This window comes from Abramis brama (assembly GCF_963993115.1).
Source record: "Abramis brama genome assembly, chromosome: 24".
NCBI lineage: Eukaryota > Metazoa > Chordata > Actinopteri > Cypriniformes > Leuciscidae > Abramis > Abramis brama.
The window spans coordinates 15,716,705-15,742,209 of NC_139986.1; the positions used below are offsets into that span (position 1 = coordinate 15,716,705).

Below are 25,505 nucleotides of genomic sequence, written 5' to 3' on the forward strand. Positions count from 1 at the left end.
GGTGGATCTGGTGAAGAAGCTGTCAGCGATCAAAATATTGATTTTAAAGATGTTTAAAATTATACTTTTAAGAATATGTTTGAGATTGCGAATATGAGCCAGATGTTGAATATACTGGGAAATGAGCTCTGATGAGGACAGTGATGATGGTATAAAACATCTGCTCACACTGAACCCTTCCAAGCTCAAAAAGGTAACAAAATATGCTTTATTTTATTCTTCTGTAATTGTTACTCTAATATTAGGAGTGTTTTATATAATCGCGACAAGTAGAGATCCATCCGTGTTAGATATAGATCCGGGTCGCTAGACCCAAATATGTAATAATGATTGGCGAAACATTCATGCATTTGAGGGTTAAACTGAACTGCAAAAAAGCCCAAAAGTAATTAAAATAGTGCTAGAGATGAAATATACACTTTACCCTCACAAAAATGTATAAATATAAAACCATAGAGTAGAACTCTGCAACAATTAAAACTATTTTAAAAAGTAAAACAATTTAAAACAGTTTTGTACTCAGTTCTTAGATCAATTTTGAGGTAAATAAGTGGTGTCCATCATTGACGCTGTCAGGATCAACAGCTGGAGTGCCCTTGAGAGCCACCAGGGGGCACTCCATCACAGACTATTGTTCATCGCCATTCCATCAAAAACTACATACCCCATAATCCTCTTCCCTGTCTCATCATCACTGATTGTCTACAGCTGTGTATCATTAACTTGTTAGTCCCAGCCTACAGTCAAACCAAAATTTATTCAGACACCTTCAACATTTCACACATTATCACAGTTTATTCGCTATAAATTAGAAAATGGTAATAAAATATGACAAGAAGAGTTATCAAATCAGTTGATATTTCACTGGTTTTGGCCATCCTTTTGTTAGACTGTCTCACAAATGAATTAGGTTGAATAGCTGTCAGATGTTAAATTTAAGTACACAATTAGATAATACCAATTTAGGTCAACCAATTACCAAGCAATGCTTAATTTTGTTCAGTCTGTGCTGTGGTGTAAAAAGTTCGCATTAGCAATTAAAGAAAAAACAGTTCAGCAAAACATGGTCAGGTTGTTGTGTCTGAATAATTTTTGGTCACAAATTTGTATAAATTTTACTGGTAGTCCACTGTATGAAGAATTTTGGGGAATAATATGTGACAGTTTACTTTATTTTGCTATCCTCACTTACATAAATGAACTATAGTGTCCTGCACCCACTAGTAAAAAAATATCACAAATTATATCTGGTGTCTGAATAATTTTACACCATGTTCACTCGAGGTTGTGATTAGTATTACACTGCATCTCAGAGCATTATTCCTGGTTTCATGTTTCTCGTTTTTTTGGATTCTCTGCCTGTCTCTTGGATTATCCTTTTTGCTTGTGTCTCCTGCCTTATTGGTTATTTGGACTGTCTGCCTGTGTTTTGACCCACTGCCTGCTGTTTTGATTCCGATTCTGGACTGTCCTAAGAAATGCTGCATTTGGATCTTAACTCAAGTCTCGGAGCAGTTTATTAAAAGACGCCCATACATTTTAATTTTTTAAAACCTATTTCAAATGAATGATTTCCAGTCTGTGGATTGTCAGATATAGTGAAAAGGTGGATTAAAAAGTAATGTAGTGAAGGATAGGGGTGCGCGGGCCACAACCTAACACATTTTGGTTTTGGCTCAATTATTATTAAAAAAATTTTTTTTACACAAGCAACATACACATCTCTGCTACAAATGAACACTGAACTGATTTTTTGCTAGGACCTATCATTTTCGTACAGTTGCACTGAAAGTGGCAGTGCAAAAGTTACAACTTACCCCATATGCGGGGTTAATTGTAACAGACAGAGGGGTTAGTTGTAACACTTGTGTGTAACACACATAATTCAGTACTATTTTATCTGTATAGTTTGATATTGTTTGTACATCTGTATAAATAGATATCCATCCCTCATCCAATCATCCTTCTGTTATGGATCAATATCATGGATAGAGATATATGAAAGGGCAGCACAGTTTTGCAATAAATAAATAAATAAATAAATAAATGAATGAATGAATGAATGAATGAATGAAATCATCAAATATTGTAATTGCTATTGAATTATATTTGTGTGTGGCAGATGCATGCACAATTATTATTAATAATAACAGTAATAATAATAAAAACGAGCTCGAAATCACATTTTAAAGGGTTTATTGCATGAAAAACAGGCTTTTTAATAAATAAACAAGTGATAAAGGCATAGTTAACAAATGTAACCCCGCTCTGTAAAAACTATTTTAAGCCTAGCCAACAGTTGCTGGGAGTGACAAAATGGTGCTATGTTTTAGCCAACAAGACAGTGATTAAGGTAATATAAAGTTAGATTTGGTGACGTAGTACACACCCAACTCAGAAACCGAAAAAACGTATGATGAAAAAATTAATTTTTTTATGGTGTCAAAACACTCTTTGTCCAGTTTCTACACAAAATCTTATCAAAACTTTCCACAAATCAGTGGGAGACCATCTTCTGGCAGCGAGAGAAAAAGAGCGGAAACACAGCCTGCTTGACCCTGACTAACTATATGTAGAAGGTCCGTGTTACATTTAACCCCGCGTTAGGTTGTGACCCGCGCTCTCCTACACCACATTACTTTGATAGCAAGTTGACCTAATAGGATTGTGGAAAGCCCCAAAGTATTCATTAATCTAAAATGAATAATACATCCCTAAATGAAAGAGCGCTCTTTTGTTTGCCTTAGGGTTTTAAAAAAAAATCTTCAGAAACTTCTAAAAGATCAAGTACATCTGTTTGCTTTGCCCACATGGTTATTCTCTTAGTTATGTTTTGACCTTTCACTGTCTGATTCAAAAAGGGTGTGATGTTTCATTCAAAAGAAATATCACAGGCGTGGGTGTCAGGAAAGGTCAGCTGGACCGTTGTTACTGTCTCTCATTTTATATTCCTTTTGAAGCAAGCTCTTTTCTCTAGTGGAAAATGCACAGGTGGGTAAAACCTGCATTACAAAAATCTAAAATGCAAGATTAAAATATGATTCATCAAAAATAATTTAATATGATCATTTAATATTTTGATTTCATTTAAAATAAATTCGTTTAAATAAAGATTTCAAAATATTTGCCCAAATATGCCTTTATCCATCCCCTGCCAGCTGCTGCTTCTGATTGCTTTTAGAGGGAAAAGTTGCCCATAACTTTTGGTCTAAGATAAGTTTTCTCCATAATAGTAGCATATTGGTGAAACAGGGCTGTGACGGTGGCAGTTTTTTACCACCGCGGTGGTAATGGACCAACTGCCGGTGGTGGCTGTTTTGAAATAAAATAAAATAAAAATAAATGAGGCTAAAACAGCCATTTCGTAACTGACATGCATGTTTGTTTGAGCAATTCCGTAAAAAACAACACACTACAGCCTGTAAAGCATTGAAATAAATATAAGTAAATAATGGTAACTTAAACAGGCTAATATAATAAAGTTAAATATTTCCACACAAAGACGCGTGATATAGCCTACCATCAATCTCTTTTCTGATTTCATGTTTTACTTGTAAAAGAGCAAATTTTATCTTCCACAAGGGCAAGGCGAAACTAAAATCACTTGCGTGTGTGAAATGCGCTTTACAAATAAACTTGCGCCTTACCATGTCTAATAACAAGAACTGTGTTAAAATCTGACATGCAACTAGAAAGGTAGGCTATCTGTCCTACAGCGTTTTTCTACTTTACCACCACAGTAAACAATGTGAATATAATAGGCCTAATTAAAAGCGAACCAAGGAAGAAACGTTTATAATCCCCTTCGAAAATTGTTGAGACGTGAGTGAAGATTTGGGAAAAGAAACAAGAGATTCCATGTCCAGTGGAATAACTAATGGAATATTGTTAAATTCTCTGATAACTGGGTGACCAGATCGCAAACCAGAATACAAAGCCGACAAAGCTTAAATTTATGGGCTCACGCACAACTCTCTCTTTCGTAATGAATCCAAATGTTTCCATGGCTGCGATGTAACCTAACATTTAATTGCAAACCTATTATCTAGGGCCCAAGCCCTGAAAGGGCGAAGGCCCTATTGTTTTCGTAAGGATTTTTTTTTTTTCATTATTATTTTTTTGGCCTTTTTGCCACTTTTGGGGCCCTTAACATGCTCAAAAACTCTTGAAATTTTGCACACACGTCAGAACCTGCGGCCATCAGGGCCGGACTGAAGCTGGTACCCGGGCGTGGCAGGGGGGCTTGACAGCGCCCCCTGGAATGGTGTCCGAAAACTTGGTCCATAAATCAAACACGCTTGCATGTAATAATATGAAACTCAGTACACATATAGATCTCATCGGGCCGAACAACTTTCGTGCTCTAAGTTTTACGCCAGCCCAACAGGAAGTCGGTTATTATATGTTGTTTGGAAAACGCATACAATGGAATGTGAAATACTCCTCCTAGGGAATTCATCCGATCGCCACCAAACTCGGTGTGAATGAAGTCAAGACATTGAGGATGAATTCTTGCGAACGGATTTTTGATATCTCGAACGGTTTGGCCGTGGTGAGGAAACGAATTTATGGCGAATAATGGGACACAGGAAGTGTGTTATAACTTCTGCATACATTAACTGATCTTGATGAAACTTCCGCAGTGTGTTCGTTGTAAGAGGCCGATCACATGGATGTGAATATTGTGAGTCAAAGTTATAGCACCACCAACTGGCAGCAGGAAGTGTGTCACTTTCAAAATGCTTTGAAATCACTCTCTTATTTTTACCCGATTTGCTTCAAACTTTATGTGTATAATGTAGACACACGGCAGATGTAGACCTGTGAAAGGATTATTGATATCTTAGATACTGTTGCCGTGGCAACGCATCAAACTTCAATATTATTTTCGGATGCTTTTGAATGCATGAAACTCGACAGACACATCACATTTATTATCCAGTAGACATGTGCAAAGTTTCAGAAATGGGCGTGGTGAGGGGCTCAGTAGCGCCACCTTTAGTCAAAAATGGGGGCTTAGTTTTTCCTAGAATCACAAAAATCGGTATGTATATTGTTCTCATCGAGCCGGACAACTTTCTAATTTACAGTTATTAACTCCGACCAACAGGAAGTCAGATATTTTGGCTTGAATGTGATTTTTTGGAGAATTCTCTCTCTCTCTCTCTCTGTATCTGTGTCTCTGTGTGTGTGGGGTGTGGGGGATTTGTCTGTTAGGAGAGATTTGCTTTTATAATTGTTTTTCAAGGTTTCAGGGGCTTTTGGGGCCCTTAATGTGCTCGAAAACTCTTGAAACTTTGCACACAGGTCAGAACCTGCGGCCATCAGGGCCGGGCTGAAGCTGGTACCCGGGCGTGGCAGGGGGGCTCAACAGTGCCCCCTTGAATGGGGTCCGAAAACTTGGTCCATAGATCAAACTAGCTTGCATGGTTGCTTGCTGTGGAATTTGAAACACTCCTCCTAGAGAATTAATTCAATCCCCATCAAACTTGGTGTGCATGAAGTCAAGACATTGAGGATGCTAAATTGCGGACAGATTTTTGATATCTCGAACGGTTTGGTCGTGGTGAGGAAATGAATTTATGGCGAGAAAAGAGAAACACGAAGTGTTATAACTTCTGCATAAATTTACTGATCTTGATGAAACTTCAGCAGTGTGTTAGTGGTAAGAGCCCGATCAGATGGATGTAACTATTGTGAGTCAAAGTTATAGCGCCACCAACTGGCAGCAGGAAGTGTGTCACTTTCAAAATGCTTTTGACAAAAGTAGGGGGGGGGGGTTAGTTTTACCAACAGTTACAAAAATCAGTACGTATATTGGTCTCATCGAGCCGGACAACTTTCTAATTTACAGTCATTAGCTCCGACCAACAGGAAGTCAGATATTTTGGTTTGAATGTGGATTTCTTTGCAAAATCAGCCTCTGAATTTTTACCCACTCCTCTTAAGTGGTTTATTTTATTCCCACCAAACTTTTTCAACATGATGAAAATACATTAAAAATGCTAAATTGTGAACGGATAATACATATCTCAAACGGTTTTGCTATGGCGAGGGATTAAAGTAATGTCAAAAATGGAAACACTAAAAGCCTCATATCTTCTAAAAATGTACTTATACACCATTTATTTCTATATAAAATTATACAAATATCAGAACTAAACCCATTTTATTCATTTTTTTTTCAATTTAATAATTGTTTAAGTTTAAAAACAGCCAGAATGTTTTTTTCAGTCCAAAAAATAAATTAATCATGTCATTCATAGTGCTATACTGCCCTCTTGTGTTCAAAATCAGGTAGGCCTATTGTATCTATATAAAAATATACTAGGTATGTGACGGTGAGAATATTTTACCACCGGTTAATCAATGGGGTTAATCAACGTTAATCAATGTTGTGGAATATTTTGAGTGTATCATAAAATAAGAATAAGGTTTATATATATATATATATATAAATATAGCTGCGAGCAGCGATGAAGGGCCAAAGCCGGCGGCACCGGCACCGGCTTGGGCCCGTAATCGCTGCTCGCAGCTATATTTTCTTTTGTAAACAAAGCATTGTGCTTCACTAGTGTCATAATATACATGTAAAACCGAATGAAATGAACGTACTGAAAAAATGTATGTATACTTTTATCTGCAGGATTTGCGTGCCGGAGCGGGGCAAAACATTGATGTTGTGAATGGGAGCAGGAGAAGGTAACATATTTTTGAATGTTCTTTTGCACTTTCTATTCGTCAAATAATCCTGAAAAAATCTATCACAGTTTTCGCAAAAATATTAAACAGCACAACTGTTTTCAACATCGATCATCACAGGAATAAACTACATTTTAAGAAAGAAAAAAAACCCTGTTATTTTAAATTGCAACAATATTTAACAATATTACTGTTTTGACTGATTAGATAAATGTACCAACCACAAACTTTCGAACAGTGAATATATTTACACACATTTGAACAAAATCTTGATGTTGAAAAAAACCCAAACATTGTTATTGTTGAAAAAGCATAGTGGACAATTGGACATGAATTAAATGTCACCCAAGTTCATGTTATTTGTCAATTCCAACAAAACAAAAGGACGCATCTGTAATTTGGAGGAACTGGCCTTATACACCCGCTAGGCTAATTAAAAAGAACTCATCAGACTTCGACAAATATAACTTAATTTACACTTCTACGTGATCTACCTTAAAGGTGCTCTAGGTAACTTTTTAACCTTAACTGAACAGCTTTGGAGTCAGTGGAATGGTTATATTACTTATTTCGAGTTGAATGGTGGTGGTTTCGCACCCCCCTGGTGCCCAAGAGCGGAAAAAACTCACTTGCAACTTTGGGCCGGCGGGTCGGTGTCAGGAAGTATCGCGTGATATCAGGTCTCGCGATGTAACGAATTGCTTGACGGCACTGCACACGTACACGCCCCCATTCAAGCACCGGCTATAAGCAAAGGGCAACGATAGATTGAGCTGTAAAAAAGATGCAGAAAGCTAGGAAATCTTTGTCGGAGGACCAATGAAAGAGGAAACTGGAGACTGACCGAGCAAGAAGTCAGACTCGAGTAAATATCGGACCGGCTTTTTCAGAATGGGGAGAACTGAGAGAAACAGAAGCCTGCAAAACGGATGCTGATCCTGCTGTTGCACTTGTAAGTATCTTTGGAATAAACTGTGTTTAATATTTAAATTTCAAGTAATTGCGACCTCAGGATGTTTGCTATTGTCTGTAAAGGTTTTTATTATGATCGCTGTCTGTTACGGTCTTACTAGTACGCTAGATACTATAACTTTGATGTTAGCATTGTCATTAGCAAACACGTTTGATTTCTGTAGTTGTTTGGCCGTTCCTCTGTCGGTTTTATTTGTGTAACTTACACTTTTATTTTATGTCACTAAGTCAACGCGTCTGATAATAGGCAATAAACATGTTGCACATATCATGATCGAGCTAGAAAAAACGTTCTGATGTTTTCTTAGACAAGCAAAGGTAAACCGCCATTCTACCAGATTAACTTATAGACCTTACTAATATAACTTTAGACAAATATTAGCCTCCGATATATATATATATATATATTTATGCTCATGCCCATTCTCCCAAAAACAAACAAACACCAAAGCAGTAGTTCGCCTCGTTCATATCGTTTGTTCCCGGTAAAAATACTAGTATGCATGACAACACAATAAAAAAAATAAAATAAAAAAATCGCCATCAGTTGGAAAGAAAATATTGCTTTACTTGCCTCGGTAGACCTAACTGGTTTTGAAATAGCCTGTTCCTCTGCTCAGCTGGGTTGACAGCTGATCAGCTGGGTTGCTCGTGGCGAGGGGGGGAGGGACAACAGTTCGTTTTTACGACAGAGTGTTTGAAAGCATTTACTACCAGACACTAGGGGGAGCTTCGTAGAGAAAAAAACACTCAGACTTGCCTGGTGTCCCTTTAAGAGTACCTGCTTGATTGCCATGCAGTGTGTGTGCGCACATGAGCAGTCCTAAATGACATTCAACACACAGGAATACACACAACAAAGTAAAGGAGAGCTGCCCCTTGTGTCAAAACCCACACACATAAACCCCTCACACACATAGGTCATTGTGTGAAGGATGGCTCTGGGTTTCTATTTGCTGCAATGTCAGTGGGGTTCCCAGGGGCCATAAAGACAGGGTTAAAGGTCTATGGTTTTCTCTTTCTCTCTATTTATTTCACCCCATGCCAGATTTCTAGCTCTGGTCTGCAGGATCTCGGGCTTGACAGAGCTATATGTCGCAAGAAATAAGGCAGAATTAAAGAGAGCTACAGCCCATCTTTAAGCCTCATGCCCACGGGCTTATCTGTGCTGTGCCTCATCCGTCCAGACAGCAGTAATTTGATTATTTGATTTAGGAGCCCAGAACAAAGCAGGAGCCAAAGACACAGCCTGACCAGAGAGAGAAAAGCATCAAGACAACAAAGCCCACAATTTTGCTGACAAGGTCAGTATATCTGACATGATCTTTGCACCTCTGTCATTCAATATTATTCTCTTGGCACGTGTGGTGAGCGATGGTGAAGGGGGAGAAGGGTCTCGGCCAGCACAGTTGAGCCTTTGACATGGTTTTGAACGTCCCTGATCTTTCTGTAGTTAATTTTGATCACTTATCCTCAGATTCAACTTGATATCACCACAATTTCTACTTATATGGGGTGGTAGTGCTCATGCTTCCTGTGATCTTGATCACTCCTTTATCATCTTTATCTTGCTGAATACCCTGCTTATCGACCACACGAGATGCTGCGTGTCCTGCCATTTAGGATATAATGAAATCTACTACAGTGTACCCCGAGTCTCAGTTCAGGGATCAATAGAGGCTTTCAATTATCCTGTTTCTGTGCTGCAGTTGGGCCTGTGAGACTAATGCAGTGCATCCTGGGTATCAGACATGGCACACATTCACTCACATACCCGCATATTTAACATGTCAGTTTTGTTCCTAAACAAAGAAAAGCTACCTATATAGGCAACAAATTTAGGCATCATTACACAATCTTAAAAAATACTACATTTTGATTAAAATCTAAGAATAATGAATATTATTTTAATTATAACTATGTAACTGTATTATTAATAATTTAATTAAATACAATAAAGTATCAATAGAATATAGTTTAATAGTTTTTATGCATTTAGCAGATGCTTTTAGTCAAGCGTTTTAGTCATGCTTTTAGTTTATAATAGACTTACAATACAATAGTTTCTAAATCAAAATCTAAACTTTTACTTTATATGTACTGTATAAGCTATATATTTTTTTCATTTTATTATAACAAATATAATTGTGTTATAATGAAAAATAATAATTTAATTACACAAATTTAATTGGCACGTTTACCTAATATATGTATAAGCTATATATTATTTATTTCATTATTACGAATATAATTTTATCATTACAAAAATCGTTTTATTATTATATAAAAAACAATAATTTAATTGGTAACACTTTACAATAAGGTTTCGTTGTTAACATTAGTTAATGATTTAACTAACATGAACTAACAATGAGCAATACATTTATTTCAGTTTTTAAAAATCGTTGTTAATGTTAGTTAATAAAAATAAAGCTGTTCATAATTTGTTCATGTTAGTTCACAGTGCATTATCTAACGTTAACAAATACAAATTTTGATTTTAATAATGTACTAGTAAATGTTGAAATTAACATTAAAAAAGATTAATAAATGCTGTAGAAGTGCAGCTCATTATTAGTTCTTGTTAACTAAAGTAGTTAACTAATGTTAACTAATGAAACCAGTGTTACCATTTAATTTCATAAATAAAATATCAATATAATAGTGTTCTATAATATAGCTCCTAATACTTTTACCTAATAGCTATATAGTTTTATAAGCTATATATTTGTGATTATTACAGTATTGAGTTATTAGCTTAGCAACATGTTAACATCCACTTTAATTGTGAAATAGTGAGTGTTAGTAGATTTTTTTTGTGCAATTTAGTTGCATTTGTGGAGCCAAATCAGCCAATCCCTTTTGAAGTTTCATTTCAATTAGGATACTGCTCTAAAAAGTGCCTAGTGGACAGTGAGGAAGCTGACTAGCTAACTACTGTATTATTAGATCAGTATTTTAATTCATTTGACCATTGATACTTGTTGTAATGTTGAGTGTGGTCAGTCTCCTGTGTTTCCCACCTGCACTTCTATGTCTCTCTCCACCCGGGAGATGTTAACGGTGTGGGGCTGCCCGTTGGCCAAGTTCCTCTGGTCAATATCGATGGTGAAGGGTTCTCTGAGACCACCCAAGTTGTAGCGCAGCTGCAGGGTACCTGAGTGAAACAGGGTGAGACAATAAGACCACGTTTACCCAGAGCTCAACCATCAGTTGAGCTCAAACTTCACTTCTACTCCCTGACATAACTCACCTACACTGCACACTGTGCAACGGCCCCACAGGCTGCAGGGAAGAGCAGAACCTCATTTGGGTTACAGCACAGGCCAGCAAGATACATTTGCTCAGAGGCTACAGAGTAAATTTCGATGTGGGCTTAGGGCAGCTTAACTCAAAGAATAAGCATCACCAGTCTTGTGTGTCAACTTTAGGTTTTATGGGATGGTGTTTAACGAAAAATGCCGTGCTACAAATTAAACAACGGTACATCTGAGTCACTGAGTTTAATGTGAAATCGTGTTCCTGAAGGGAATAAGGGTCTTTTTTTAAACACCAGATGCGTTTTACTCTAACTCTAAAAAAAATGGATCACAGTGTTGTGCTTATGCCAAACGCAGGATGTAATTGCCTGTGCCTTGCCATTTGTCATATAATTAGCTTTTACTGTTGGGCCTCCACTTCAAAAAGCAATTCAGCCTGCTGCAATAAATTCTCCTTTATTATTACAGTGCAGTTTCAGAACTGCAGTGGAACAATCGTACAGACACATGTGTATTGCATCAGCATCCATACTTAATGATGAACTGCAAAGACTAACCAGGTGCGATGCAGTAGGTTCGCAATTTTTCTGTTCATACTGAAAGCGACAGTGTTGTGTAATAACAGCTAATCAGAACATATTTGATTTTGTAGTTTGAATATCTGCCCCCATAGTAAAAGAAAAAATCCCTGATAGAGTTTCTATAGCCCCTTTTTACACAGAGATTCCGGAAAATACACTGATAATTTGTCCCGGGATCATATGATTTTGGTTCATTCACACTGCCAGTGATTTTCTGGAATCTGTGCGTGCATACACACACATCCCGTAAAGATCCAACCTGATCTCACGGCAATTCGTACAAATTTTACGAGTTGGCTAATTTGTAAGAATTCATACGACGATTTTTTTTTTACTCACTCGTACGATTTTTGCTAAATCGTACATATTTTACGAGTTGCCCAATTCGTATGAATTCGTACGAATGACCTACCTCTGACCCCGCCCCTAAACCTACCCATCACGTGGGAATAGACAAATCGTAGGAATTCGTACAAATGAGGTCGTACGAATTCATACAAATTAGCCAGTTTTACCTCACTTGTACGAATTCGTATGAATTGGTTGTGAGATAGCGTTGAAAGATCCCATGACGAACACAGACTTTCTTCTTTGTTAATGTGCAACGTGAACGCATATAAAACTCCCGGTCAAAGAGTCGCAAGATAACTACGTAATTGACCCTTCGCAGGGAGCTTGATTGACAGGCGATCTAACCAATCGTAATCCGCCATCCGCCATTTTGTCCGACAAAGCAGTCAGGAGAGATAGCAGATTAACATGGGAGAATTTGAACTTGAAAAACGGAATGTACTGACGCCTTTCCGCGGTTAAAACAACATTCCTTCTTATGTTCATTCATGTTTATTTGATGCTATATATTAACTAGAAGGAAGAGATGATCGGTTCACGAGCAGCTTTAACTGATGCTCTACAGCGATCTGTCAGACACATTTAAGAGCCACAAAACGGTATGTATCGTTTAAATTTCTTTTAAAAAATGACCACATTTGAAAGGTGAGACTTTGTTTATTATGTCTAATATCAAAAGTAACCGAAAAGTAACCTGGTCCGTCCTGTCTGTCAGCGTGTTGTCAGTCTCCTCTCTGCTCCGCGATGTATTTTTCACTGCGTGAGAACATGGTGTGGCGTGAGAGCAGCGTAGCTTGTCGGGCATAGCGACAGTAACTAAGGGGGGCGGGTCTCTGCGAAGGGTCAATTGCGACTACACATGCGTCATCACTACGACACACCCCTTATGGCATTGGTCCTGCCTTTTGTCCACACAGAGAGCGTTCCCAGACTGATCCTAGCAATGTTACTACGTCCACATCCCAGAATCAATCCCGGGATGTGTTTGCATTCACACAGAAGGCACTCTAGAAATTTTAAGGCAATTTTATGGGATCAATGCTCAGTGTAAAAGGGGCTTATGACTTTTCACAAAAGCAAAAAATATTGAGAGATTCATTACATTGGCCAAAATAGAGAGCAAATGTAAAAAATTGCTGTCACTCCTTCAGGCCAAGGTAAGAAAACACCAAGTATAGTGTTATAAATGTACATACATAAAAAAACCCCTAAAATATAAAAAACTTTTTTACGATTTCAACAACTGTGGAAACGCATCATCACAGTCTGTGAAAAGGGTCTTTGGATCAATGAGATTTCAGCCTTTCATCTCATCTTCGCAATGCCTCAAACAACGTCTTACCATTGTGATGGAGCACCATGGCCATGTAATCCTGGGTCTTTGAGCTGACATAGACCAGAAGGCTGGGAGAAGTAGAGGTGCTAAAGCTGAAGGTCAGGTCTTCACGTGTCAAGTTGGTCTCAACGGGCAGGTTGTGGATTACGCTCTTCTCATCCAGGCTGGAGGCGGCAGCCACCACTTCAGGTACCAGATTATACTTGACCAGAGTTCCCGCCTCAAAGAAACCACCAACGTCTGGAAAAGAATGAGGTGTTTCTTCAGACGATATTGACATTTAGGCAACAATCTTGTTGGCCCTAGAACAACAATTCTTATAAACCACCATATTTGAGGGTTAGATTTAAAGTTTGGATTATGGCTGAGCGAATACAATCATATATTGTATTGATACTTTTTAATTTATGTACAGTACACCATTGCTTAAAAAAAGTTTGGGGTCGATAAAGATTAAAACAACTGTTTTCTATTTGAATATTATTTTAAAATGTATTCCTGTGACGCAAAAGCTGAATTTTCAGCATTATTCACTAGATTCAGAATTTTTTGTAATATGCTGATTTGGTGCTTAAGAAACATTTCTTATTATGATTAATATTGAAAATGGTTGTGCTGCTTAATATTTTTGTGGAAACCGTGGTGAATATAGGGTTCATGAAAGTTTTACTTTTTACAGAATTTACTTAAAACAGAAGTCTTTTGTAATGTTATAAATGTCTTTACTGTCTTATATATATATATATATATAGAGAGATTCTTAGCTTGAAAAAGTGAAGTGCACAAATGAGATTGTGACATAAATACATCCAGTATATCAAATATGAATTGTACTGTAAGGTGATACCTAGTTCTATAGTTAAAACTATGACTCTTTACAGGAATGCTGTTTGAGAACCAACAAAAGATGTTTGACCCGGAACACATCATACTTCCGGCAAAATCATGGCCACCATTCAATAAATGTACACTGGGAATGTGTAAATGATGTCTGGCGTGGCCATCTGCAGTAAAGGGCAAGGAAACTGACATTACCGACATGTTTTGTATTCATGAGGGGCTTCTTCAACAGCTATAAAACCAAGAGGACACTTTCCTATTACCTTTTTACTTGAGGGGGAGAACAAAGGTCCTTACATGGATCGTTTGACCCGACTGCTAGGACGTGTGTGAAAGTGTGTGTAGATTTGTCTTACACACAAGCAGAATAAACAACACAGGATTTGTTGCATATGGGGTGGAACAGGGAGAACCATGGGAAATCAACATGGGTAATGAAGTAAATACACACAAGGGTAAAAAGAGAGTGAACGAACATGACAATGTGCACCCGCACCGAATATCTCATGTACACAGAGGGGAGGCAGGTTTATCTGCTATTCATGGAATTCTCTCATTCAGCCATTTTACCCCCGGGAACAAAGCGCTAAATACAAATGAGCTTTGTACAAATGCTGTATCGGGAGCAGGAAGGAAATCAGTGCAGTGACTATAGATTGGTTTAATTATTTGCAGCAAGGCCCTTGAGCAATCTTTACATTTCTTCCAGGCTGGACTGTAGGGTTCAGATACAACAGAGACAGAAGCACCATGTTTTAGTACCACTGGGGCAAAAGCCTCGACACAGCAGAAGCATGAAAAGCAGGGTAAGGATAGTACAGATAATAGGATTTACAGTTCTGTGATGTGTTCTGAGGACCAACAACTTTACAGGCCCTGGAGTGGATCCTTTATCTAATGTACAACACTTTAACTGCGTTGCATATCATTGTATGGAAAAAATAAAATCTTCTTTTGTGTTCTGCAAAATATTTCATACAGGTTTGGAACTACATGAGGATGAGTTAATGATGACACAATTATAATGTTTAGGTGAACTTACCATTTAAGTCCATAAAAAAAAACACTAAATACACTGAACAAAATTATAAACGCAACACTTTTGTTTTTGCCCCCATTTTTCATGAGCTGAACTCAAAGATCTAAGACTTTTTCTATGTACACAAAAGGCCTATTTCTCTCAAATATTGTTCACAAATCTGTCTAAATTTGTGTTAGTGAGCATTTCTCCTTTGCCGAGGTAATCCATACTGTAACAGGTGTGGCATATCAAGATGCTGATTAGACAGCATGATTATTGCACGGGTGTGCCTTAGGCTGGCCACAATAAAAGGCCACTCTAAAATGAGAAGAGAATTTGGCAGTACATCCAACCAGCCCAGGACCTCCACATCCAGCATCTTCACCTCCAAGATCATCTGAGACCAGCCACCCGGACAGCTGCTGCAACAATCGGTTTGCATAACCAAAGAATTTCTGCACAAACCGTCAGAAACCGTCTCAGTGAAGCTCCTGAGGCCCATTGTTGTGCCATTCATCCACGACCATCACCTCATGTTGCAGCCTGATAATGCACGGAATGTTGCAAGGATCTGTACACAATTCCTGGAAGCTGAAAACATCCCAGTTCTTGCATGGCCAGCATACTCACCGGACATGTCACCCATTGAGCATGTTTGGGATGCTTCGCACAGTCATTGAAGAGGAGTGGACCAACATTCCACAGGCCACAATCAACAACCTGATCAACTCTATGCGAAGGAGATGTGTTGCACTGCGTGAGGCAAATGGTGGTCACACCAAATACTGACTGGTTTTCGGACCCCCCCAGACCCCCCACCCCCCTTTTGTGTACATAGAAAAAGTCTTAGATCTTTGAGTTCAGCTCATGAAAAATGGGGGCAAAAACAAAAGGTGTTGTGTTTCTAATTTTGTTCAGTGTAGCATATAGATGTGAAAAGAAATGCATCACATCCATGGTTACGAATCCAAGTGAAGCAGCACAGAGAAGAATTTCCTCTTCCTGGAGTGAAAGTGTAGTATTGGGCCACAGATGTAAGGCAGCCTGTGGGAGCAAATGCACTGATCCAGAGGCAAAGAATCTGAGAGAATTTGATATTGACTGCAATACCCTAGACGGCACAAGTAAATATGTGTAAAATGGAAATGTGAGTTAAAACCTTGCAATTACAAGGTTCATGCATATTTAAACCGAAAGGAGATGTTGAAAGCTAAGGGTAACCATCCGAGTCTCTAGCTCGTATCGAGTCACCATCTTTAAACGGAGGGCATGCAGTGTTTGATGGAGGTCTTGACACAGAGCATGAACTACAGAAAAGGCCTGTTCATGTCAGCGATGCTATTACTATATTCAAATGAGGGAGGCGGGGCTTAAATGCAAAGAGTGGCTCTCAGTGATTCCCACCAATTTTAGTCCAGACACATTCAGTCTGTAATGTACAAGTTTGAAGTTTACAGAATAAGTTGTTCAGTGTCATATCTCTGGTTAAGGTGTATAAACTTTAAAAGAAAAGTTATAATTTGCATTATGCATACTGACCTTTCGAACAGAAAGGCCCATCATAAGCGGTGGTGGTGCAGTCACAGGAATAGCCGTTGTATTTCTCCATACACTTGCCGCCATTACGGCAATACATCCCAAAACTGGTGCAGTGACCTGAACAACCAGGCTTCACACCAGGAGTGACTTTTGCCCTCTCTTCTAAGTCAAGCGTCACCCCGTTCATCTTCAGAGAGCGGATGCATCCGAGAAATCCTCTCTGACCTCCTGCGGCACCTAGATGGGAAATCGAAACAAAAGACTAGTCAATATTCCGCTTGAAAATGGTCTTAATAAAAGCATAAGTGGCTCAACAAAATGACTTAAATCATTTTCATAGCAGGCTCAACAACAAGCTTGAAAACAACAGGTTAAATGAGAGACATTATGTCTCAGCCAATAGTTAAATCCCTTTTGGCACGTTACATTCATTATGGCATGGACCATTCAATACAATAGACCTTGGAGAAATTAGACACCATTAGAGTTCCACTTCCAGGAGAAAATAAACATTCACCAATTGCTCATTGTCGTGCCCGGACATCTTTTCATTATAGGAAACTGCCTAGTTAAACAGAAATCATACAATCATTTGCTAGATTAATACTAGATTAATGGTAAATGTCCTGGTAGGATGCATCAATTATTTATTAATTGTAATTAATAAAAGCAGACCCACAAATAAAAACCTACTACAATTTATCAAGCTGCCAATCGAGGAAAGCTTTATCAATTCCTCCAGAGAAATTATATGGATTGGAGTATCTATAGATTACAGGTTGCTTATTCTTTACAGAATAAGAAAACGTGATGTTTTCAAAGTTTTCTAAACTCAATTGAACTCTGACTCACATTAACAGGAGTTTTAATTGAGATGGTGACCTAGTTGCCTATTTAATACAAAACAAACTCACTGAATCCTTTGCTAATAAACCAGAGCGGAACTCTTATCATCAAATGTACAGTAAATATGCTGTACTATTATAAAATGAAAGACACAATGTCTCATGTTTCAAGGACAAACACAAGATAAACACACAAACACATTTTAATTAACATTTCTATTTATAACTCGTCGCATGATTGTTCCAACTGGATTCATGTCACTTAGTAGGTGTTTTGTTCTGTCTTTGTTTGTTACTGAAAAATATTTTTCACCAGTATTGTTTTGATGTGTTTTAACATTGGAAAGTACATCATGAATATATGAGTAAGGAAAGAAGTTGTCAAGCTGTTAAAACCCTTCTGAAGTTCACTGCCTCCATCTCTGATGAGCCCTGAATTGGAAATTATTTTCTAATGAAACCGTAATGAATTCGCATATTACATTTATTAGACCATCCTGCCCAGTGGAATATTTCTTTCTGCTTTTACCTTTGCGTTGTACAGGCTGTTTGTAGCCTTATATTGCAGCAAAGGTTCACCTGTACAAAATATTACAGAGAGACAGACAGATATATAGATGGATAGATAGACAGACAGATAGACAGACAGACAGACAGATATATAGATGGATAGATAGACAGACATAGACAGACAGATAGACATATAGACAGACAGACAGATAGACAGACAGACAGACAGACAGATAGATAAATAGACAGATAGATAGACAGAGACAGACGGATAGATAGACAAATGATAGATAGACAAATGATAGATAGACAAATGATAGATAGATAGATAGATAGATAGATAGATAGATAGATAGATTACACTAGACTGTTTGTTTGGGTACATTTTACGAAAAAGTTACCTACTGTCCTGACAGGCCCATGATGCTGGCTTCCCTTTGGAGAACCAATACCGCCCAGACATGCAAGCAATGAAAGAAAGGAAAATAATACCAAAATAATAAAAAATGATAATGACATAAAATGTATATTATAAAAACAAAAACATGCAGTTATGAGAAATTGAATGCATAATCAAGGCCAGGCTTCAAAGAGAACACAAAAAGAAAATACATGGCAAGAAACAACTTGATGGTGGGTAGTAAAAAAGTATTAAATATTCATGTAAACAATGAATACTAACATATGCACATTAAAATACCAGGAACTAATGCAAACATGTTAGTGGCTTTTAAATCAAAGGTCTGCTTGTTATCTGAGATGAAGAGAAAGACAATAAAGAACGAGCAAGCATTTAATCCTCCATTAAATATAATAAGGCCACTATAAATGCAAAACAAATTCAAATAGACACAAGCATCCATGGGTGAAAGGAAGTAGAAGGCAATCTGCTTTATCAATAAATTATGGCATGGGGCTAAATGGTGCTGAAGAATGAGCATGATGGAGCAATTCATAAGCAGAGGAGAGGAGGCCAGAGAGAGGCTTGACAGATCTGGACAGACATCTCCACCCCTGCCCACTCTGCAGATATTTTCCCACTGAGGGTCAGGGAACTAAAGACTGAGAGCTGCTCTCTGCAAACACTCACATCAACATTTTACATTTCTACTGAAACAATGGACAGGGATTAGACAACCTTTAACATTCATTTGTACTGCAAGGCTCATTACACCTAACCCTATTGTGCTTGATAATGAAACTGAAATGCCAGTCCAACATTCTTACGATCCAAACGTAGAATAAGAATGAAAATTGCATGTGCTCCATGGACAACATGCAAATGAGACCTAGAGAGGGTTATGGCTTGGACTAGGCAACATATTGAATATTAATCCATGATTTGGCTGGTTCCAAAGAAATATCACAAGCTCAAAGTCTAGTGTGACCTTCTCTTTAAGCTATACTTGTTTCAAGATCCAATATTCAAATACCATCTAATTTAAACTTTAGTGGCAAATAAGCCACTAGAGTTGGTAAGATTTATTTTTTCCATGATTTAGTTCACACTGTCCATTTCAATACAAAATTCAAAGCACTGATTACACTTTATTTAAATGTGTCCCTGTTACAGTGTAATTATATATTTAGGTACAGAGCAATATTAAGTAACATACTTATATAGGGTTAGGGTGGGATTAGGGCTTGGTTTAGTGTTAGTTGCATGTAATTATGCCTAATTTATAGTTATTACTATAGTAATACATGTAACGTGTAACAAAGACACATTAAAATAAAGTGGTAGCAATATTAGAAAATTGTAGGTAAATGTTGATGATGATTATTGTTTTGCTATACTGAAATGAAATAATTAAACATTCTTTCCTTCAGGTAGGCTAATTTAGAAAAAAACTAAATTTAGAGTCATTTTTCAGATTTTTTGTATTTATAAGTAATACATTTTAATAAATTAAAAATTAAAATACAATTATAGTACAAACATTATTATTATTACTAATAATAAACCTGTATAGTTCCTGTGTTGGAGAATCTTGCTTTACAAAACCAATTAATAACTTTGATATCAATCAAAACTTAGGCTTTTTTTAAAACAGACATTTTTGGAGACCTGGAATTTTTTCTTGAATTCAAGCTTTAGATACACAAGCAAGACAAGCTTTCTAAAAGCTTTCTCAAGAGAGCCATAGGGGTGCATTATCTTCCTCTTTCTTAATGAGCGTCAAAGTCATTTGTTGAAAAGAACAAGTCAAAGCCAAAATAGAACAATGAAAGCCCAAAGCTGTTCTGTTCAAGAGATAATTGCCTCATGAATGACACAGCTTTTTCACACTTTTAAAGCCATAAAAAAACTCTAACTAATGCTAACTAATGTTAGCATAGAACACGAAACCATTATTAGTCACATTCCCTGCTGTGCCTGAGACAATTTTTCAGCCATATCCAGTGAAACCCATTTTCAACTTCCATTTCTTTAGTCGACTTTTTCATACTTCGGAGGCGAATAGGTTCCCCAGGGTTCCATGTCATTAAGTGCAGGTTTTAACAGCTACACCTGCATTTAGACTGCAGACTATAAATACATTTTCACTTTCAGACACAAGAGAACATAGAGCGCTGTGCTCAAAAATTGAGAGAAACAGCTGATTTCTCAGCAAAAACAGCAAGAGAGTGAGAGAAAGAGAGGGGAAAAAAGAGAGAGAAAGTGAAGAGAGAGAGAAGAGAGAATAATTCAAACTCAAAAGAACAGCTAAGAATGGAGAGATTCAGGAGGAATTGAGCCATTTTTGAGTATACACTCTAAAAAATATAGTTTCCAAAAGGGGGTTTTCACAGCGATGCCATAGAAGAACCATTTTTGGTTCTTAAATAACTGTTCATAAGTTCATAACTGTTCTTAAAAGAACAACTTTTTTTTATAGTGTGAAGAACATTTTAATAATCTAAAGAACCTTTTTCCATTATAAAGAAGTTGCCTTTTGTGGAATGGAAAGTTTATACGAATGTTAAAAGTTCTTGGAACCATTGATGCCAATAAAGACATTTTATTTTAATTAAGGTGACCAGACGTCTTGTTTTTCCCAGGACAGTTCCTGTTTTGTCTCGTATTTCTTCTTTCCTAAATTGTCTTTGCTAGGTGATCATATAAAAGCGAGTATAGCAGTCTTCTGTCACGTGAGAATAGCCTAATCAAAGGTAGCCAATCTCGTCATACTATATTTTGGAGAACAAAATTACCATCCAATCACAATTCGTTATCGATTAACTTGCTGTTAATGAAGGCGGGAAATTAGAGATTGTGGAGGAGATCAAGTCAGACGCGGAGATGTCAAAGAAGCTTGTGTACATTTATCAAGGATCTTTATTATGCAGACTTAAGTGAACGTAAAAGCTTGGTGAAAATCAGATATATGTGTCAGTATATTCGTTCCTAACATTCAGTCTTAAAGTGACAGCAGCCTAAAATACCTGTCTGCGTCATTAATGTTAATCAAACAAATAAATGTATACATGTTAAATAAACCTACTGTACCTGAAAAACTTAGTTTATTTCATTTGTAACTCTATCGTATTTGTCCAATTGTTTGTAATTTGCAATATATATTTTTTATATACCAAAAATAAAATAACTATATGATATATATTGTTATCATGAAATGAAATTTCTCATATCATGGGGGTTGGTCCGTCCCGTATTCCACCATGAGAAATCTGGTCACCCTAATTTTATGAGTATATGATAATGAAGAAAGGTCCATTTTTTATCCATTTTAATCAGCAATCAGATTTTCAAGAGCCCATCCAATAACATTAGTAATGACTACAAAAGAACAACAGTACAGCATCCTGCCGACCTCCAACACTGTAAAAAAAGTACAATCAACTTGAATGTTTAAATTACATTAAACTGACTTAAAAAAATGAGTTGAATCTTGTATAACTTAATCTTGTATAAAAAAGTTAAAAAGCAATGTAAAAACAATATGTATCAATACTGTAATGTATTGATACATATGTTGTAATGTTGTCATAACATATTGATCATATAATTTTTTTACAGTGAACGATATCACTGTAAGTATGAACAGCCTTAGGGCTTCAGTACTCTTGAGTGGGTGTATGGAAAAGTGTGTTTGTCTGAAGTCCTCACCCACATGAATCCATATATACTCTATATGTGGACGTGCATGCGGCCCTTACCCACATAAAGCTGGCTGTAGAGCTCCAGGCGCGTGTGTCCCTGTGTAGGTGCAGGTCTGAACTCCTTGTATTTCTGGTCTAGTTGAAGAATGGCCTCTTTAGTGTTCCTCTCTGCGCTGACCCGATGCCACTGGTCATCGTTCAGCGGGGTAGGAGATTGCACGTTCAGTTCCACCGGCCCGTTTCCAACATCGAACGAAAACGACACCACCATAGGGGCTATAGAGCAAAACAAACAGACAGAGAGACCATTTAAACTATTATAATACTGAGCATATAAGAATGATTTCTGAAGGATCATGTGACACTGAAGACTGAAGTAATGATGCTGAAATTTCAGCTTTCACAGGAATAAATGACATTTTAAAATATATACTCATAGAAAACAGTTATATACATTTTATAACTGTAAAATATAATATTATTTCACAATATTACTGTTTAACTGTATTTTTGTTTAAATAAATTCAGGCTTTGTAAGCAGAAGAGACTTAAAAATCATAATTATTCCAAACTTTTGAACGCCAGGGTAAATAAATATAAAAATATTAATTAAATAATTTGGTAACACTTTATTTTAAGGTGACAACATGTACTTACTATAGTAATAACAGTCAATTATGCATAATTACAAGTAACTACCCCTTAACCAAACCCTAACCGTAACTACATGTAGTTAATCAATATGGTAACACTTTAGTTTAAGGTCCAATTCTCACGATTAGTATGCATTTTACTAGGATATTGGCGGTTTATTAATACATATAAAGCACATATTAATGCCTTATTCTGCATGACCATATTCTACATCTAACACTAAACTTAAGTGTGGCCATTAATATTACTCAGTACTTATTTAAGTACAAAGTAACTATGACACCTTAAAGTGTAACCAATAAAGAAAAATGTATATAAAAAATTATGTGGGCAGAGTTTTAAATGTGCATTACCTTAAAGGAGGTGGTTTGCTTTTCAGATTGGTTTCTATGTATTGTATGCAATTTGTATTGTTCATTTACAATCTTGATTAATGCATTTTGCTCATTTATTTATTTTTTTTTCAAAAGAAAAGCAAAGTATTTTGAAACTGTAATTGGTGTTGAAAAATGTTATGTACTTTAACAGATATTTTAATCCACTTACTGCAATAATACCTGACTGCATAATGACTTGAAATGTCAACAGCAGGTAGTTCTGCAGGCTCAATTAATGTTCATATATTATTGTTTTGCTCAATAATTATTTGGCAGAACAACAATCCAATATTGTGACTTAAAATGCAGAATTACCAAACTCATCAGACTGCTTCACTCAGGTACATCATTAAAATTCCTCTAAACTGAGTTGGAGATTGCTTGTTCACTGGGCTGAATTCATTTTAGGCCACAACTGCTTTTAATGAGTCAGTGTTGCATATTCTCCTACATAAACAGTGAAGATTGACAGCTGTGGTACAGTCTGTCATGTTTGGCCCCAGAGGACCAGGCCTCTTTGGGTTTAACCCTTGATAAATTTAGAAACATCCACCTGACACCCGAGACATGTCATTGCAACAGTGCCATCGTTTACCCTCAATCCAATGCTACTCTCAGACACAAACGATAGTATGATTGTGTTTAATGACTGCATAGTATATCTGATGAGAAGACACTGCCTCATAATTATTCATGATACCTAAAACAAGTGCTTCAACTGCTCAGACAGCTAGTTGGTGTCATGTTTCAAGACACCTTTGAAATGTTCATGTACAACAAGCATTTATTATTATGGAGTTTCTAGATTTATGGAGGGGTTGACTGCATGGAGTTAGCATCACAAACACCATCCATCCTTATTGACAGTCTTTTAACCAATCAAATCACTTATATTTGTGAATCAACATCAAGGGATAACGGTCTCAAAATTTCTTACAAATACAAAACTGCATTAAAATATATATTTTTTCAATGCAGAAAACACATGTACACAGCTCATTTACATATGCATTAAATTAGCTACAGATACACTACTCTAAACTTTGGGGCCTCTAAACAAATTATTACTTTTATTCAGCACTAATGCATTAAATTGATCAAAAGTGATAACAAAGACTTTAACACTGTTACAAAAAAATAGTATTACAAATAAATACTGTTCTTTTGAACTTTCTATTCATCAAAGAATCGTGAAAAAGACAGGTTCCACAAAAATGGCAGCACAACTGATAATAATTAGAAATGTTTCTTGAGCAGCAAATCAGCATATTAAAATGATTTCTGAAGGATCATGTGACACTGAAGACTGAGTAATGATGCTGAAAATTCAGCTTTGCTGTCACAGTAATAAATTGCATTTTAAAATCTATTTAAATTGAAAAAAATATATATTTTAAATTGTAATAATATTTCACAATATAACTGTTTTACTCTTTTTTTTTTTTTTTTTTTACAAATAAATGCAGCGTTGGTGAGCATAAGGGACTTGCATTTTCTTACTGGTTCGGGCACTTTCACAAGGTAACATTTCAAAACAGAACAAAATGTGTTAATAAAATAAAACTTTGGTCAGAATGTTATGATCTAAAGTTTAGCTCAGTTTAGTGACATTTCCAGATGACTTTCATGACTTTTATAGCACCATGGGGATAAATATCAATTTATAATTAACAACATGACACACACAATAATATATACACCGTACAAAGCCAAGAAAAAAACAAAGCCTGCCATATTCACACTGAAGTGAAATTATTTAAAAGGACAAACCTGGCTTCTAGTCAAATATGTCTCTAAATGTATTGGTCCGCCCGGCTCCGTTCAGCAGGGGTTACTGTGGCTGCACAGACGCTGAAGGCAAGAACTAAATTGGATCTGCTTTGTGTCGGCAGCGCAGTTATCCTGCAGTGATAGCCGGCCACTGCTATTGTCACCATCTAGGAAGCTAAGAGTAGTGCTGTGATATGATACCAAGTGTGGCAGCTGAGGGACACAGACTGTCCAAACACAAAAACAACTTATTTCTGCCACTACATATTTTTTTCTACAAATATCTGCTATTGTGAGCAGCCTGCAGTCAGTTTTATTTATGTTATTTATGCCAAAGAAACCAATGTAATGTTCAAGGTGGAAGCTCTTGGAGGTCTGTTTTCTGGTTTCCTCGTGGCTGGAGTGACAGATGTTTTCAGTAGGGGGTGCTGTTTTACTGTTCTACGACCTGAATCAGATGTTGCAGGAATTGGGAATGCACAGAGCCACCTGTTCATCTCAGATTCTGAACTAGAAGAAGGAAACTATGACACGGTCAGTCAGCACACCTGACCTCTGTCTGTGAGCAAAGGCCGAGTGCCATAAAGTTGGTCTGTTCCATCAGAACAACAGAACAGAGCAGTTGTGGCCCATTTTAGCTCAGTTA

At 36.9% G+C, this 25,505-nt stretch overlaps 1 protein-coding gene across 1 annotated transcript in view; it reads right to left on the reverse strand.

Moving 5' to 3' along the window:
* cntnap2a (contactin associated protein 2a) overlaps positions 1 to 25,505 on the reverse strand; it is a 401,654-nt gene that overhangs the window by 23,785 nt on the left and 352,364 nt on the right. Inside the window, exons 17-20 of the mRNA XM_084103264.1 lie at positions 22,116 to 22,334; positions 16,603 to 16,839; positions 13,209 to 13,442; positions 10,698 to 10,831 (exon numbers count right to left, since the gene is read on the reverse strand). Of these exons, the coding sequence (XP_083959390.1) occupies positions 10,698 to 10,831; positions 13,209 to 13,442; positions 16,603 to 16,839; positions 22,116 to 22,334 (824 nt within the window). The remainder of the gene's footprint in view (positions 1 to 10,697; positions 10,832 to 13,208; positions 13,443 to 16,602; positions 16,840 to 22,115; positions 22,335 to 25,505) is intronic.